We start from the raw sequence: 18,530 nt of genomic DNA on the forward strand, positions 1-18,530 counted from the left end.
GGGGGGCTTTAATGGCTGCTGTAGGGGGTGGGAGGGGGGGGGCTTTAATGGCTGCTGTAGGGGGTGGGGGGGGGGCTTTAATGGCTGCTGTAGGGGGTGGGGCTTTAATGGCTGCTGTAGGGGGTGGGAGGGGGGGGCTTTAATGGCTGCTGTAGGGGGTGGGAGGGGGGGGGGCTTTAATGGCTGCTGTAGGGGGTGGGAGGGGGGGGCTTTAATGGCTGCTGTAGGGGGTGGGAGGGGGGGGCTTTAATGGCTGCTGTAGGGGGTGGGAGGGGGGGGCTTTAATGGCTGCTGTAGGGGGTGGGAGGGGGGGGCTTTAATGGCTGCTGTAGGGGGTGGGAGGGGGGGGCTTTAATGGCTGCTGTAGGGGGTGGGAGGGGGGGGCTTTAATGGCTGCTGTAGGGGGTGGGAGGGGGGGGCTTTAATGGCTGCTGTAGGGTTGGGAGGGGGGGGCTTTAATGGCTGCTGTAGGGGGTGGGAGGGGGGGGCTTTAATGGCTGCTGTAGGGGGTGGGAGGGGGGGGGCTTTAATGGCTGCTGTAGGGGGTGGGAGGGGGGGCTTTAATGGCTGCTGTAGGGGGTGGGAGGGGGGGGCTTTAATGGCTGCTGTAGGGGGTGGGAGGGGGGGGGCTTTAATGGCTGCTGTAGGGGGTGGGAGGGGGGGGCTTTAATGGCTGCTGTAGGGGGTGGGAGGGGGGGCTTTAATGGCTGCTGTAGGGGGTGGGAGGGGGGGGGCTTTAATGGCTGCTGTAGGGGGTGGGAGGGGGGGGCTTTAATGTCTACTGTAGGGGGTGGGAGGGGGGGCTTTAATGGCTACTGTAGGGGGTGGGAGGGGGGGCTTTAATGGCTGCTGTAGGGGGTGGGAGGGGGGGGCTTTAATGGCTGCTGTAGGGGGTGGGAGGGGGGGCTTTAATGGCTGCTGTAGGGGGTGGGAGGGGGGGCTTTAATGGCTGCTGTAGGGGGTGGGAGGGGGGGCTTTAATGGCTGCTGTAGGGGGTGGGAGGGGTGGCTTTAATGGCTGCTGTAGGGGGTGGGAGGGGGGGTGGCTTTAATGGCTGCTGTAGGGGGTGGGAGGGGGGGCTTTAATGGCTGCTGTAGGGGGTGGGAGGGGGGGCTTTAATGGCTGCTGTAGGGGGTGGGGGGCTTTAATGGCTGCTGTAGGGGGTGGGGGGGCTTTAATGGCTGCTGTAGGGGGTGTGAGGGGGGGCTTTTAATGGCTGCTGTGGGAGGGGGGGGCTTTAATGGCTGTGGGAGGGGGGGCTTTAATGGCTGCTGTAGGGGGTGGGAGGGGGGTGGCTTTAATGGCTGCTGTAGGGGGTGGGAGGGGGGTTGCTCTTGTGAGTAGGGCAGGAGCGTGCGGCGCCTGACAGAGGCGCGTGCGCATAACAGCTTACACCCGGAGCCGGAGGTGAGTGGCAGCTCTCGGCCCTGTGATGGCATAATGGCAGCTCTGGGAGAGCCAGGGGGAAGGGGGCCTTGATGGCTGCTGTAGTGGGTGGCTTTAATGGCTGCTGTAGGGGGTGGGAGGGGGTGGCTTTAATGGCTGCTGTAGGGGGTGGGGATGTATATAGTAAGCTTGGCTGAATGCTGCAGTTATGTACTGGGCTTGGTTCTGGCCCTGCATCTAATGTTAGATGTTTCTAATAAATCCGCCAGAACGTGTTTTACACTTCAATTAGGAGTAGTCAGGTAGTCTCTCATTACATGAAGGGTGGGCCCCCCAAAAAACTTCTCTGGTGGGCCCAAGGTACTCCAGTCCGACACTGGATTCTCCTATGGCTATTTTCTAGCCAAGTATGAAAGCACACTACTATGCCAGATGAGATGACGCTGAGTTATTAAACAAAATAAACGTAAAATAAAAAAGGAAAAATGGCAGACTGTGCCTAATTGAAATCCAACCCCTACTAAATTTTCCCACTTTGGTGTTTGAGGTGGATATGTGTGCCACTAAGAGCTAAACACAACGGTAGCAAGTCCCCCTGCTAATTCCTCACAAAATGGTACTAGATGCAAATAAAAAAAAAAAAAAGTAGAACGTTATTGTAGCCCTAAGAAGGGCTGTTGGGTTCTTGGAGAATCACTCCTGCCTAACAGTAAGCTAATAGAACACCCTAACGCTTTCCCTGACCAGCAGCAGCTCTCTCCCTAGCGGCATCCAGACACAGAATGATCCGAGCAGCGCGGGCAGCGGCTAATCTATCCCAGGGTCACCTGATCTGGCCAGCCAACCACTGCTATCGACGTGTAAGGGTACCACGTCATGCTGGGTGGAGTGCAGAGTCTCCTGGCTTGTGATTGGCTCTGTTTCTGGCCGCCAAAAAGCAAAACGGCGGGAGCTGCCATTTTCTCGAGCGGGCGAAGTATTCGTCCGAGCAACGAGCAGTTTCGAGTACGCTAATGCTCGAACGAGCATCAAGCTCGGACGAGCATGTTCGCTCATCTCTAGTCATGAAGCTACCGATTAAAGTTGTGACTATCACAGAAACAAGCCCTTAATACACACAGAACCTAATTTGAACCTACAAAACTTCTTGAAACAAGAAAGGTGGGGTTAAAAGTGTTAAATTGTTGAAAGGTTAAAAAAATTGGGTTAGAAGGTGGGGTTAAAATCTTTTTATATGCAGTGCGGGAGGTGGTGGTGTGTATTCATCCCTCTAAAGTGCCCCACTGACAACATTGATCCAATGTGGACGTGCCATTTAAAATGACTCTGGCAACTTGATATGTACCCATCTAGGTCCTAACTCATATTCTGAGTTTTTAAAGGGAACCTGTAACCAGATTTTCACTAATAAAACTAATGCCAAGTTGCCATAAAATTATGCTAATTTGTCCCTACATTGTTTTTAGCTAAAAAATTTATACTTCCTATCCCCAGAAAATGAAATCGTAAAGCTACCTAACACCATACCAGAAGGAGCAGCAAGTCACAAGGTTGGTGTCTTATGCATGCAACTCGCTACCAGAGGCCATACCTGCAGCATATCCCTTATTCAACCATCCCTTTGTAGAGCAGATTAGAGTATGATGTCAGCTGAAAGAAGGGGGAATGAGGAAGATGCCCGAAATATCAATAACACCTTGTATTCTGTTGCTTCTTCTAGCAGAGTGCCAGATAGGTTTGCTAAGTTTATTTTCCCGGGATAGGAACTATGGGAAGTTTATTAGTGGAAATTAGGTGACAGGTTCTCTTTATAGCATTAGTACAATGTATACAAAATGTCTTCCCTTCTTGCTCACATTTTATAGGTTTTTCAAAAATGTATCAGAAATGTATCAGAAATGGAGACAACTCTCTTTATCCACTGCATCTACTAAAACCCCCTTAATCATCAAACAGCAGATGGGGAGAACAGAGCGATGGATGATGCTGTTCCAGTCGTGGAAGTTAAAAAGGCAGCCTTTATCTTGTATGTGGACACCAGCCTTGTTTGGCCTAAACCTGGTGTTTAATAGTCACAACGCTTCTTCCAAGCATATGTTCCCATAATCCCCTTATCTCCTGCTCATTATCACTGCTTTGAAATGTCCATCAGCAGCGGTGTGCTGGGGCTTCTCTTGCCAAATGTGTTTTCTTCCTTTGCACCTGGCTGGGGCTGTGAAGGCACAGGGATGATAAATGGAGCCGCGTCTCCAGTCTTCAAAGCAGTTTACAAGGCTCAGTGAGTGCAGACGTGTGCATGCTAATGCAGAAGTCATTGTAATCCTCAAGTACATTAAGACAAGGTGCCACTTTGGTGCTATGCAAATAATAAGAGGTAACAGAGCTCTATTCAAATTTATGGAAGATAAACCCTTTGAGTTATCTTATAGGGAGTCTAAAAGTTTCCAAATTACAGGAAAGACACTATAGCAGTGATGGCAAACCTTTTAGAGGCCGAGTGCCCAAACTACAACCAGGACCCGCTTATTTATCGCAAAGTGCCAACACAGAAATTTAATTTGTGATTTATACTCCCTTCTCTGTCACAGTTTTCATTGATACCACCACCTGAGGACACCAATAAAGCAGAAAATAGTCCCAGGTGGAGCTGTCACTTTAAAATAGCTCTGTGCACAGCAAGTCCTGGGATGTCTGGGACTGCAGGAAGATACCTGGAGTCATCTCTGGTGATGGCCTGAGTGCCCACAGAAAGGGCTCCGAGTGCCACCTCTGGCACCAGTGCCATAGGTTAGCCATCACTGCACTATAGGATCCAGCTACAAGATCAACAGAACCTTGTATCTCCAGGAGACCTTGTGTGTCATTTATCATTGCCTTTCAAAAAGAAAATAGGCAACATTTTTTCCCACTTGCTTCATCTCTTGTGCCTTATTTTTGAAGTGTCGGTGCCACAATTTTTGAGGTTTTCTGATTCTCACAATTTGTTCTGTTTTTGAGGGCAAAATTGTGTCACCGCTTGTGAATCCAACACTTTTTCAGCGCTGCTATGTTTCTAACTGGTGTTGTGGCACAATTTTCGGCGCACAAATAGAGCAGCCAAAAGCTGGTCTAGTTCTGTTTCACCTTCACCTTCCCTTGCGCCACAAACTTATGCCACAAATTTATATCACACTGATTAAAATATAGCAGCACCGGCCTGTGCCGAAAAATGGATAAATACAGCGAATTCAACACAGTAGAAGATGTTGTCACAAACTTGATTCTACATAATGCAGAACACACCACAGTTACGGGTTTACATGTTTCAAACTCATTCCGAGTTCTTAATCAAAATCAAGTCTCAGAATTACACATATAATACAAGCACTTTGTAAGTTTCCTAGGACTATCTTTGCCAATTCTAAGCAACATTTCATTTTGGAGAAAATTTCAATCTCTACATAAATTTCCTTCTCCATGCACTGGGGTTGGGGCTTTGACTGTTGATGCTCCTGTTTTATTTCTATGCTGCTCCCTCTTATCCAGCTCTGTCCCTTTTAATCTTAATCATCATTTCCAATAGACAGAAGGGGATTTATTATGCACCAGCGTGTGATGCAATAATAATAATATAAAGAAGAAACATTGGCAGTATCTTTAGTCTTGCAGTTTGAACACGGATTTTTTCTTGTCTTGTTATGGGCACTTTTGCTCTTTTATTTATCTTTGGGCTGATTTCCTATAAATCGTACTCCTTTATTGTGCATTTTTTTTGTGCAATTTCTGAAGTTTGTGGCACAATCTATACAAAACATTTGCCTTCACCTGATGGGGACAGTAATGTAATCCTGCAGATGTGCTGATACATTGCATAGTTCACAGATGAATTAGGTGCACTGCCAGAAAACTAGTCCACAAGGAGCTTAGGAGAACTTATCAAAAAGTTGCTAAATACATTTTCAAATCCACCAAAAAAAATTAAATGCAAAATTAAAGAAAAAATTGCAAAAAATCTGCCCCATTGTGCACCAGAAGGTGAGATCCTGCTCCGAGTGCAAAAAGACTTAGGTGAAGATAAAAATGGAATTTTCTCTAATACAATAGATAACTGTGAAACGCTGGTTCTCCTTGTGATTTGATTTGGGACCATATTTCCCATATATAGATTCCTCACCTGCCTGGTGGAGTGACCTCTGACTTATAACTAAAATGAGGTTCCCAAGATCCTCTCTCCTGATACCATCTTAGTTAGGCCTCATGCACACGAAAGTATTCTAGCCTGCCCTGTAGCCTTGGATGAGTATACAGCTGAGTGCAGGTGAGCGCTCTTCACCCCTTCCCATTGAGAGTAGAGCAGCCCCTGCCGGCGTATGGCAAAGTATATGACACGTCCTATATTATGCACAGCAGCGGCCCACCTAGGTAGCAGTGTAATGAGATGGAGTGTACTCACTATAGCATACCCAGGTCCCATAAATTTTGTGAATGGATCAAGGGCCCCCATAGATTCATGTGCATGAGGCCTTAAGAGGAGAATACATTGAATGGTCCATCATGCATGATGTTTGGTCCATACTCATTCAACAGGAACGGGGCTTAGGACCCATTGTAATGAATTTTGTGGTCCAGACATTAGTTAATCAATTATTCTGAAAAGTTTGATTATGAGTGAAATATTCCAAGTATAGTAAATCTTCAGTTATCTCCAGGAGGAAGAGATGCAGGATCACTTCAGGTCTCCTTGATAGAGTATAATGCCATCACAATGAGATACTTCCATGGCCTCCATTAACTTGTCTAATTGTCACTTTTTGGCCTTTGCTTTGGAATAAATAAGTGAAGAAATTAATTAGAAACCCTCAGAAATGTCAGACAAGCCCCTTTTTTGTCATGTTCCTCGCCCATTGCTAAGTGCTCCGCGCTGTTGTTTCCTTCCACAAAATTATCCACTCAGAAGGGACAGATTTAATGTGAATGTCTCGCCTCCAGCAATTTAAAAATCCATTTACAGGTTGAGCGCCGCCTCCCGCTGAATATATCTGGACACGGACAATCTGCGTGCCAGGGCTGGAGAGCGATGACTGCTCAGGAGGGGGATACAGGAGGGTGTAAAACAGATCGAATGAGATGGGAAAACTTTGGCTAAAATAGTAAGAATCAAGGAGCTACCAGTATCTTCATCCATGATTACCCCATAATCTGCACCATCTGTACAACCACATTCTTAATAAGGGGGTTTAAAGGAAATCTACCATCAAAATCAAGCATGATAAACCAGGGACCCTTACTTACTCATTATGCTAATGAGCCAGACGGGCTCTGGGGGGAATAACCAGAGTTCCTCTGGGCTGCAGATTCACAGGCTATTACACAATCTCCTCCTCGCCCTTTCTCCCTCAGCACTACCATCCTCCATCTGCCTGCTGTAATCTCACACAGTGGGAGGAGAAGTGATCCTGCACATTGTAACAGTCTGTGAAGCGAAAGCATGATGGGCTCTGGTAACAACCCGGTATGCCCTTCAGGCTCATTAGCATAATGTTAAAGGCAATAACAAAAAATCATACATAGGCCTATTATATCCCGGGTTAACTATACCAATGTACTGAGAGGAACACTTTTTCAGCTTGAATTTGCAAGCTAGATTTTGTTCACTTTGTTCAAGAAAATCTCCTCCTATGGTATCTGTAGACGGTATTGTATAGAGCAGGGGTAGTTGAAATGCTACCTGCAGATAGGACACTTTGTACAATCTGCTCAGCTCCCCCTGCTCTATAACATGCTGCCTGCGGATAGGACACTTTGTACAATCTGCTCAGCTCCTCCTGCTCTATAACATTCTGCCTGCAGATAGGACACTTTGTACAACCTGCATAGCTCTATAACATACTGCCTGCAAGTATGACGCTATATACAATGTGATCAGCTCCTTCTGCTTTATAATGTACACCTAGCAGATAGGGCACTGTGTATAATCTGCTCAGCTCCACTTTCTCTATAACATGCTTCCTGTAGCTAAGATACTGCGTACAATCTGCTTTGGTCCTTCTTCCAATAAATATCTTATAGCATTTTCACTGTGTGAAAATGGTAAAAGATAAAAGAAACCTACAGTGTGTACAGAAAGTATTTAGACTCCTTTAAATTTCTCATTGTATTGTGCATGCACAATACACTGTAAGGATAAGGATTATACGTCCACACACAACCTGTGTGAATGAGACCTTAGAATTAACAACAAAAGTTCAATCTTTGTCTCATCAGACCAGATAATCTTATTTCTTATACTCTGTGAGTCCTTCATGTGTTTTGCACACTGTATGCGGCTTTCATATGTCCTGAACTGAGGAGAGGCTTTTGTCGGCACAATCTGCCATAAGGCTGCAGTTGACTTTGTGGAACTTTCTCCCATTTCCCTACTGCATCTCTGCAGCACTGCCACACTGATCTTGGGGTTATCCTTTACCTCTCTCACCAAGGCTTTTCTCCCACAGTTGCTTAGTTTGGCTGGATGGTCAGGTAGAGTAAAAGTTGTGGTCATCCCAAACTTTTGCCATTTAAGGATTATAGTGGCCACTGTGCTTATAGAAACATTGAGAGCTGCAGAAATTCTTAACTTTGGCCAGATATGTGTCTCTAAGCTCCTTGGGCAGTTCCTTAGACCTCATTATTCTTATGTGCTCTGATATTCACTGTGAGCTGTGAGGTTTTACACAGGCAGATATGTGCCTTCTTAATAAAGTCCATTCAGTTTAATTCAACACAGCTGGACTCCAATAAAGGGTAGAACCATCTCAAGGAGGATCTGAAGGAAATGGACAGCATGTGAATTAAATATTAGTGTCACAATAAAGGGTCTAAATACTTATGACCCTGTGAAAGTTCCATTTTTATTGTTTAAGAAATTAGCTAAAATATCTACATTTCTGGTCTTTTTCCGTCAAGATGGGGGGGGGGGGAGTGCACATTAATGAGCAAACAAAATAACTTTTGAACTTACCAATTGGCTGCAATGAAACAAAGAGTGAAAACTTTAAAGGGGTCTGAAAAATTCGTTTTTTCACAGTTAGATTTTTGTTTTGGTTCTTGAAATGCAACAGTGGAAAGATTAAAACAATGGATAGAAATGAAAGACTGAGACTGATAAGTGTGAACCAAATTTGACAATTTAAAGTAACAGCACAATTAGTATGAGATGAAAGCCCCTACAAACTACTAAAGTCCGGATTGTTGCAGCCTATAATTAATCTGACAGCTTGACTATGATCTCTCATTATCCTGACTTAAAAGTCATTTTTCTATCTAAGGTATTTCCCATAATTTTTTATTTCTGCTATCTTTGCTATTTTTACCTTCTGCTACACACAGTCTTTCAAAATAAAATAGTAACTTCTATGAAAACAAAGACTCCGATTACATATGTATGTAAATGAGTCCTCACACTGTTCAGAAGGTAAGTATGTTTGTCAGAGAAATAAATAGTTTAACAACATCAGCAAAATCCCTGGGGTAACGTTGTAAAATACTGAATTATACAAAGAAAATCAAACACATATACAATACTGCTTTATAGTAGAAGGGGTTGTATAATAAGGAAGTGACAATAAGGAACTTAAAGGGGTTGGAATTACAGTATGACCTGTGACCTGCCACCAGCAGTATATTGATCACTGTTGCATTGGGTGCAACCGCAATTGGGCCTCAGGATGGAAGGGACCCATAGCCTGCCAGCCGGCACAATGCAGGCCCATGATACAGAAGATAATCAATTGTATGCATGTAAGACACGCATACAATTGATTGTCAGAGCACACGGGCAGAGGCTTGTCTGTGTGACATCATATTATGAGGGCCGGCAGAGCCCACAGACTTGTCTCTGTCCACCCTATTGCACGGGATGCCGGGGGAGAAGTATTGGATGTAAGTACTGAGTTTATTTAAATTTTTATAACAAGGTGCCCTGTGACTGCTAGACATTTTATTATTGAGGGGAAGCTTCTGCCAAATATTTTATAGTGGGGAGGCTGCTGGACATTTTATTGAGTGGAGGTTGCTGCGGATAGAAATCTAACTAATGATGGAGTAGAAAGAAAGTGTCTTAATAAGGACGGCTTTTGTTGGTCACCTTTTATAGGATGTATGAGTATGGTGCTGTGAGTAGATTTCGGTGCAGCATATATGTGTATTTTCAGTTAGACAAAAAAATCTTTGTAGAGCAGCACTGTGCATCAGAGAAAAACGGGTGCAAAAAATCTTCAGATCGGGTTCAGACACAACCCACCACAGCAACGTAATCAGCAATGAAGCATCACTCCGTATTGTAAAGAAATAGTGACTTTATTCACTTTATACAACTATTTCTTCATGATACAGAGTGTTGCTTCATCGCTGATTACATTGCTATATGTATTTTCAAGTATAATGTGTGGGGCAGGGTTGTCAGACTTTAGCAATATCGGGGTCTTGATCATAGGTTTGCATTAAGGCCTACAGTTGTCTTGTTACACCACTTTCTGCCACTCCAGACATACTTAGAAGAAGAGATCCATGCTGTCACCATAGGCACCAGTGGTCAAGATCAGAAGTTATGGTGAGTGCTAGCTTGAAACTTTGTCCAACCTAAAACAGAGAGTTAGGCTTTCCATAGACATTTGTTGGCCAAACACTTGGTTGACCGAAGGCTGTACCATTTCACCTATTTAGGCTTAATTCACATCTTGATTTCCTTATTCGTTGTAAACATACCTTGGCAGTATTTTTTACATACCCTTACAACAGAGGGCCAAGACATTAAAATTCAAAATGCCCAGTTCATTACTTATTTATCATATGCCAAAAGATTGAATTTGCTACAAACACATAAAATGGTGGTCAGTTTCACCAAATGTAATGTATATGAACAGATTATAGAGGTTTTATGGAAATCATGAAACCCCCTGAGAGCTAAGTTATGTATAAGTTACCCTTCTACAGCTCCTGGTTTTCGCACACACCAATGGTACTTGCACCCGGCTGGAAGTTCAATGGACTTTGACCAATTTCTGTCTCCAGGAACTGTGCCCCAAAACAGTCTAAAGAAATTGATGGCTTGTGTAAAGATAGTTCTAATATTTTTAGAGCATCCAACAGCTATTAATATTATTATTATAAAGCGACAAATGCCTTAGCTCTAAACAGCTAAAATAACCCCAATTACTTGGAGAATTTATTTATAATTTCTTTTTTTTTAAATAAGAATTTTTATTGTAAAATAATCAATGAACAAAAGTGTCCACATCTTAGTATTTTCTTTTCAAACTGCAAAAAAATGCTATAGTAACTTCTCCCAATCACCAGCAGATACAACAAGGACAAAAATCATTTTTAGTATAAGGTGGTGTGGTACTGGAGGGAGCTCCAACCAAAGGCAAGTCCAACCTTTACAAAACAGAATCCAAATAAAAAGAAAAAAGTCAAGCTTCTACCTCAAAGTTGGAGATTCCAGATTTTTGCAAAGGTGAGTATATTCAGAGTAGTTTTAAGTGCTCCAAATAAACAATACAAATAGCTATTATCGACTAGTCTCCTCTTTATCTTTTGAACATCCACTGATCTTCATTCACCCCATCTCATATACAAATGCTGCAAAGTCCACAATCACAATACGGATGGATGCATTCTTCTCCCAAAAATATACTGGCAGATCTCAGTAGTGCAACATATAAAATCAACAGCCAGCAGACATCCTTGACCGACCCTGGATTTCGACGCAAAGCATCTTCCGGGGCATGCCTTACGGCGAAACCCAGGGTCGAGCATACTTTGTGAGTATAATTAATGTTTAAACTCTACCTAAGGCTATGGAGAGGGGCGTGGGTGAGCAGCACTCACCTCTTCCTCCTCTCCTGGGCACCGTGTGCCCGCCGTGCTACGGTACGGCGGGCAACGACCGTCTCAATGTGGCCTAAGTGATACTGGGTTACACTATTGAGATCTACCTTCCTCAGTATATCATTTTTGGAAGAAGAACACATCCAATGTTTCTTTATGAGATGTTGTGAATGAAGATCAGTGGATGTTCGAAAGATAAAGAGGAGAAAGGTCAAAAATAGCTCTTTTATTGTTTATTTGGAGCACTTAAAACTACTCTGAATATACTCACCTTCGTCTGCGAAAATCTGAAATCTCCAACTTTGAGGTAGAAGCTTGACTTTTTTTCAGATAAAACAAGCAATAACAATAATATTTAAAAAATAAAATCATTTAGTAGCTGAAAGAGTGGAAAAATCTGGTCTTTAAGCCCTTTCTGGACGCGGTCATTTAGGGGCTAATAATGTCACTCAATGGGGAATTTATCTTATCTCTGTTTTTGGCTTATTTCTTCCTGTCTTTTTTTGCACCTGCTGCTTTGGTAATTTATGAATCTCACCTTTTCCTTTTTTTCAGATCTTTTTTTGCCAAATTTGTTACAAATGTCTGAAAAATGTCGCACACATGTCTCAAGCTGCTTCATTCCATTTTCTAAGTTTTCCTTAAGTTTGGTTTCGTCTAGAGTTTTTTGTGCCAAATCTGTAGTAGAAGACAAAGTTGTCTTACTGACGATAAACTAATGTCTGTCGGACTTCTGTGCCCTTTTTAAAATGTCCCCAAAACGGCGCAAAAATTGTCATGTATTAATTAAAAAAAAAAAGACAGAAGAAGGAAGAAAAATAAAGATAAATGACCCCCTGTGAGTATTCTCAATCCATGGCAGTTACTATTCATCACCCATGTTAATCATTCTGTGGTTAGCTTTTAGTTAGTGTTTTTCCTTCCTTGAATAGTTTCATTACGCAGGTAACTTTGCTATTATTCTGATTTGCCACGTTTCCTTTTTGTAGGCGTCTTTACACCTGGAGGTTAAGAGATAATTCTATGAGTTTTTATTATTGGGGCCATTATTATTTAATGCACAAGAATGCTGAAGGGAGAGTGTAAATTCCGCAGACATAACCTTTTGTGTGTTTTCTTATCTATAATCTGTGGCGAAGGGTGAAGAAGGATCTAGATGAAAAGGCTTGATATAGTTTATGAATGTTCTTTGATGATTTTAGTCACACAATTGCTAAGCAACTCCACGTCTGAAGGCAAGGTAAAATGGGGAACGCATGGTAAAAGAGAATGCGGAGAAATTAGACTAGGAGAGGAAGGGCTGCATTAAGGACGTGTCATTGTATGATAATGAATGTGGTTTTACTCTTGTAGCTCCTTTATGTGTTAGGCTTGCTAAAAGTTGACTACATGGTTGAACTGTGCAGATGCACTTAATGGGAAAAGCTTGTTGTTAAAGAGTAATCCATTATTTATTCCGCAAATATCAAACTATTACTGGAATTATTATATTCTTTTAATCTTCCATAAACAAATTCATTAGGGGGAAGCAAAAGAAGAGTGTTTTCCAGCTAGAAACTGGTAGAACCTGAGACACATTGTTGAATCCTCCACTATATGTGCATTTGTTTTTGTTTTTTTGGGGGGCAGGGGGGGTTGTCTCACAACATTGTTTTTTTTTTTTTATACATTTGTCATAAAATGTTCTTTTTTTTGGAGCACATGTCCCTCTAAGGAGCAATTAGTCTTGATAAATTTGGTAGTGGTTTTTCTCCTTTTTCTCATATGGCGCCAAAACATGCTCCTAAATGAAAATTTACACCAAATCGCAAATCATGAATTCAGTTCAGTACTGTGAAAAACAGTTTAAGCAAATAATGAATTTGACGCATTTTAAAGTGAGTTGCACTGTCCTCTGTTTGATGCATTTAGTGAAATGGAAAGTTGCAAATGAGCATTTGTACCATAACTGCGCCAAAGCATAGACAAAAAAGATAATGACGAATTCCCCCAGTGTGCACGGCGTATATGCAGTGGTTTTGGTAGCCAGGAGGGACAGCTCTGCCTTCACCGCACATGTGCCAGGAACCTTCAGCTCATGCATGCACTTGATTTATGTAGACACTGGGGCAGGTGTATCATCGTATCTGCGCCAAAAAAGTGTCGGGAACTCACATTTTTTTGGTGCATATTTGTTGTGGATCATTTATAATGAGTTGCCACCAGAAAAAACGTTTTTTCCGACTATCCCGACTCTTCCGTCTTTTTTGGCGCAAGTAGGCATGGCCTATATTTTCCACATCATACACCACATTTATGTGGAGTTTGTTGGCATTTTTAGGTGCAAATTTTGCCGCAAAATAGACCAGGAAAAAAATGGTCTGCAATCAAATTTTTTTAAAAAAACAGGCGCAGTCCATGTAAGATTTTGGCGCACATCTCATTTTTACGGTGCCCAACTGATTAGTTCCATCTGCGCATTCATTACTTACAGCCGTGCGCTACTTCAATACATCGAGCTATGCTTTCCGTAGTCTGATTTCAGATGCTGACTGTCGAGGTTGCGACAGAATTAATAAATCCCCCCATTGTATGATATCCCAGCAAGAAGTTTTAGCAGCAGATATTCACATCTTCATTGGAAGCGAATGTCAAGGATTTCAACTACGCAAAGGTTTCCTACATGGAATGCAAATGGGAACTTTTAAGGATTCAGGATTTTAAAGTTCCCGGACATTCAAGTACTCAAACTTTGTCGGGTCCGATCATTACCACTGTTGACTGAATAACATACAAAGATGTCCTTTTGTTGATGGGCTTGTGATTAACCGATGATATCTGTGACTTACTTTTTTCCTTTGATCTTCTGGTTTCCACTATGAGGTTTACCGGCCAGACATTAGATTAATACATTTTTTGTTGTTGTTTTTTTTTTCCCTTTAATAAGGCAGAAGTTAATATGACAGGTGCTAACTTTCTGACGTGGAAGGAAACTTTCCTGCTTCGTTAATCACCGCTGTCAAAAGGATGTTCTCTTGTCAATCCCGCAGACGGCTGAACAATGCTTGGACGTCAGATTTTGTTTAATTGAATTTATTTTCAGGCAGCTTGGTGACACATTTCCAGTTACTCATATACTGGAGATTGTTAACTATGAGAAACTACCACACAGCATGGTGCATTCTATGGCAACATACATCCTTCATCACTTTCACAACATAAATCACACGAACAACGCATTGCTCTTCCCTTTTATAATTGAATACATATCACACATCGATATTCCAAGCTCAGAATAAGCTTGTGCAATGCATTTTAAATCTGTTTTCTTAAAAATAGTCAGACATGTTGTTTATATATATATTTTTTGTGAGAATTCATTGCAGTTGGACTTATTTTCAGCGGCGTAACTTAAGGGGGTGCAGAGGTTGTGGTCGCACCTGGGCCCAAGAGGTTTAGGGGGCTCTTATGGTGTCACTTTCCCATATAAGAAGACTATTACTATAAACCATACATTATAGTCGGGGCCTGGCACAGACTTTGTACTGGGGTCCATCAGCTTCTAGTTACGCCACTGCTTATTTTACATAAGTAGGTAGAGTAAGGTTGAGGTTTAGGCCCTGTTCAAAAAAGAGAAATGGCAACCTACTCCATGTTACTCTGGAAGTGCACTTCTATAGACTGCTCCCAGAGACACCACAGCAACGTCTGAGCTTAGCATGTGGTGGCACCACCACTGTGTATCGCTCCCAGAGACAGTCATCTGTGAGCAAGTCACACTCAAGGAGCAATGCCTAGAGGCTTTATAATCTCTAGAGGGGTAACATGGGTGCATCAGAGACTCACCTGAAAGTCATCAATCTTGTTACGTTTGGCTGGAGATAAATGAACACACTCTAACATTACATGTACCCTACATATTATCTTAAAAAAAAAATACATGAGTATTCTTGACAATGAAAGTGAAAAAAACAAATAGTTCCAATGAATGACAATAGGGAAATTCCTTTGCAGATCCCCAACAGAAATCTAAAAGTCTACATTATATTATATACTATAAGCTGTGAATGCTTTATTTGTTTTGTACAAGCCCTAAAAGTGTGAACATGTCCATAGGTAAAACCCCTAAACAACTAAAATTTCTTACCAGAGCCTTCATCAATGCTTTCCTCAAACCAGTGGTCATTCTGGTGTACCCATTCTCCGTTACACTTGAAGAAGATCTGTATAGCTGGCATGGCTCTGCAGCGGAGGATGATGGGATTGCTTTTGATAATGTAGGCATCTTCAGGTTCCATCTGGAAGTAAGGAAGAGTACCCAGAGAAGAAGGCGCTGAATCGGGAACGGCTTCCCCATTGTTGCTTCCTGGTATGAAAAAAGAATATTGAAAATTTTATTTAAAAAATATTATTTGGATTTAATTTTAATTTTTAATTAAGCATATAAGATTTAAAATTCTGCATCAAGTTTAATACTAGCATTGCTTAAGACTCCTTACAATTAAAAAATTCAAACAAGTGGGTCCGAATGATTTGAACTCCACTCTTTTACAACCCAACTCCAGTTCTGTATTTAGCAGACACGTATCATTGGGGCACAAACCCCTATAAATAACACAATCTTAGGCCCAAACTACCCCAAACCTTTTTTTCCTCAAAATCATATTCTAGAATGAGACCGGACCTCCCTACAAATAAATAGTAGGTTGGTCCTGTTGAAAATATTGGTTTGTTACACGTTTCTCTTATCTGTATAGGGGACATGAATGACCCAGAATAATTGGGATCAAGCAACATCACATTTGGTGAAAGGATTAGAAACCCTTCGATAATCCAAAGCAGTCAACCCTATTAAATGTATCAATAGTGCCCATTTGCTTTCCCGATGTCCTGAAATTAGAACGTTAATGGTCATCTTATATTTACCCGTTAGATACACATCTCAGCCGGGCAATAGAGGAGTGAGCAAGTATATTGACTCCACATAAATAAAGTATGATAAAGAAAACATGGCTTCAGGCTCCGCAGGATACACTCATATCTCCCATGTTATCCTAATGTCCAGACTCTGCTGATAGATGCCTTATTAAGATACGTATCAGGTAATCTCCTGCCCTCCACATAGAGGGATTGTATATTTATTTCAACCTGAGAGATTGGAAATATACATCACCCATCGTAGATGCACATTTTTTATTTAGCTAACAGAAATGTCAAGGAACCCTAATTATCCACGTACACCCAAATATAAATCTGCGCCATAAGAAAAACGTAATGGAAAGATAAGAAGACTAATGGCCGCACGTGACTGGCAGGCAATCAGAGATGCGCTATCTTTCTATTGATTTGTTATTGTGCTATGTCGCTGTACATAAGGGCAAAGCACCTTATGGGGGACTGAACATAAATCCACTGCATGGATTTCTCATTGCATCTTTACTGATAGGCTGATTAATACCTGGGCTATTTTTCCCTGAAAACTTGTCTAAATTCATCTAAAATCAACCAGAAATGGTTAAAAAGACTTTCTGACAGACTCTCTACCCACAACTCTTGCAGAAGGAAAGTAAATATCACTTAGTGGGAGATGATGTATCATAAATTTCAGATGCACGGCAAAACAAAGATTTAATACTTGAATTATAAGTAGGTATAATACATACTCAGCACATCCAAGTCCTACATATTTTTTTTTTATTATTTCTGTAAATCATTATGTGAGCCATCATATCACTGTGTACATCACTCAGAGACATTGCTGGATTATGAGGAGGGCTCCCGGGGCACAATCCCCAGGACCCCCACCATTTTGACCCCTCCAACAACTGGGCACTGGGCATACCTGGGTAAGTGCTGTGGCCCAGAGCTGCTTGGGGGGCCCACATAAGGCTGTACATAAGGAATCCATGAGGGTGACGGGACTGTACCTAAAAAATCCATAGGGTGAGAGCAGGGCTCATATAAAATAACTATGTGGGAGCTGTATATAAAATAACCACAAGGGGGTTGTTTGTTTTGATAAACTAGATAATATTTAGGGAACAGGGGACTTTTTCAGTTTCTGAATTTTGAATGCTTCCACATGAGTTCACTACATAGGGGTCCACTGAGGATCTGTCGCTCAGGGGCCTACTGAAACCTGCAGGTGACCCTGCATATGTATGTGTGTATTTGCTGTATGTAAGTGTATATGCGATGTATATATGCTTTATATGTCTGTGCATTTGTGATGTGTATAAGCTGTATGTCTGTGTATTTGGTACGGTATGTATGTGTGTATATACAGTGTGTGATTGTAACTCACGTGTGTGTGTATGCAAATATGTATATTTTATATATGGGAAGAAGGGGCCCCATTCAGAAGTCTTCTATGGGGCTCTGCCTCTCCTAGTTACAACCCTGACTGTTACCACAATCTTTATCATTTGCACAGTATTTAACATGACAAATCAGTATGCAAAACAGATGAGGGGCCTCTTCCAAAGGTTCATTTTATTGTGTGAGACATTTACTGCTGTGAAAGGTCAGACTATGTTTAAGGAGTTATGGATGGGCCAGGGCAGCCAAAATGTAAATGGCAATAAAACATTTTCTCCGTATTGTATATGGTTAAAGTATGAAAGGTTAAAATATGGGATATTGTAACCATCCAATCTCATGTTATGATCCTCTGGAGGTGGATCTCTTAGTCATTACTAATAATAAGTCATAATGCTATGTTGTAAAACATTTGTATAATACATAGTGTGGATAAATTTAGTATTGTTGAGCGGACCCAATCCACAAAGATTGGGTTTGTACCGACCCTGAACTACATTAGACGTTAGCGTCCAGATCTGGGTTCGGCTCCCAAAGAGATTTTTCAAAGTCAAAATCCTAAATTTACTGTAACCTGTTGACTGGACACTCGTGAAAGACTGTATTCTGGTACAAAACGAGCTGTGTAAGGACATATGTTCAAAGAAACTAGTGGAAACAGGCATATTTTGTAGAAAATACATAACTAGTTCATTGAACAAAATATTCTGTATGCCTAAAAGAGACCCAAGTGCATTTTGCACCTAAAATATTCTGAAATACAATAAAATCATACTATAAGCTAGAGGAGTTGGGTTGGCTAAAGTTTTGGGGGGTTAAAAGTGCCCACAAGCACTGCATTACAACTGTAATACTACAAATTCAAACTTATATTTTAGGTGCCAACAGGAGTTGATAAGTTTCCATGGGGTTATTTGGTATCTTAATAAATTCTATGTGTTACAGCATCAGCATTCTCTTGGGCACAGATAAAAGTTTGCATTGTTGGTTCCATGATC

At 41.9% G+C, this 18,530-nt stretch overlaps 1 protein-coding gene across 3 annotated transcripts in view; it reads right to left on the minus strand.

Annotated features, from left to right (window-relative positions):
- UNC5D (unc-5 netrin receptor D) overlaps positions 1-18,530 on the minus strand; it is a 448,185-nt gene that overhangs the window by 271,421 nt on the left and 158,234 nt on the right. For all 3 annotated transcript variants that reach the window (XM_072148810.1, XM_072148811.1, XM_072148812.1), the window contains exon 2: positions 15,362-15,580. In XM_072148810.1, coding sequence (XP_072004911.1) covers positions 15,362-15,580 — 219 coding nt within the window. The remainder of the gene's footprint in view (positions 1-15,361; positions 15,581-18,530) is intronic.

This window comes from Engystomops pustulosus, chromosome 4 (assembly GCF_040894005.1).
Source record: "Engystomops pustulosus chromosome 4, aEngPut4.maternal, whole genome shotgun sequence".
Classification (NCBI taxonomy): Eukaryota; Metazoa; Chordata; class Amphibia; order Anura; family Leptodactylidae; genus Engystomops; species Engystomops pustulosus.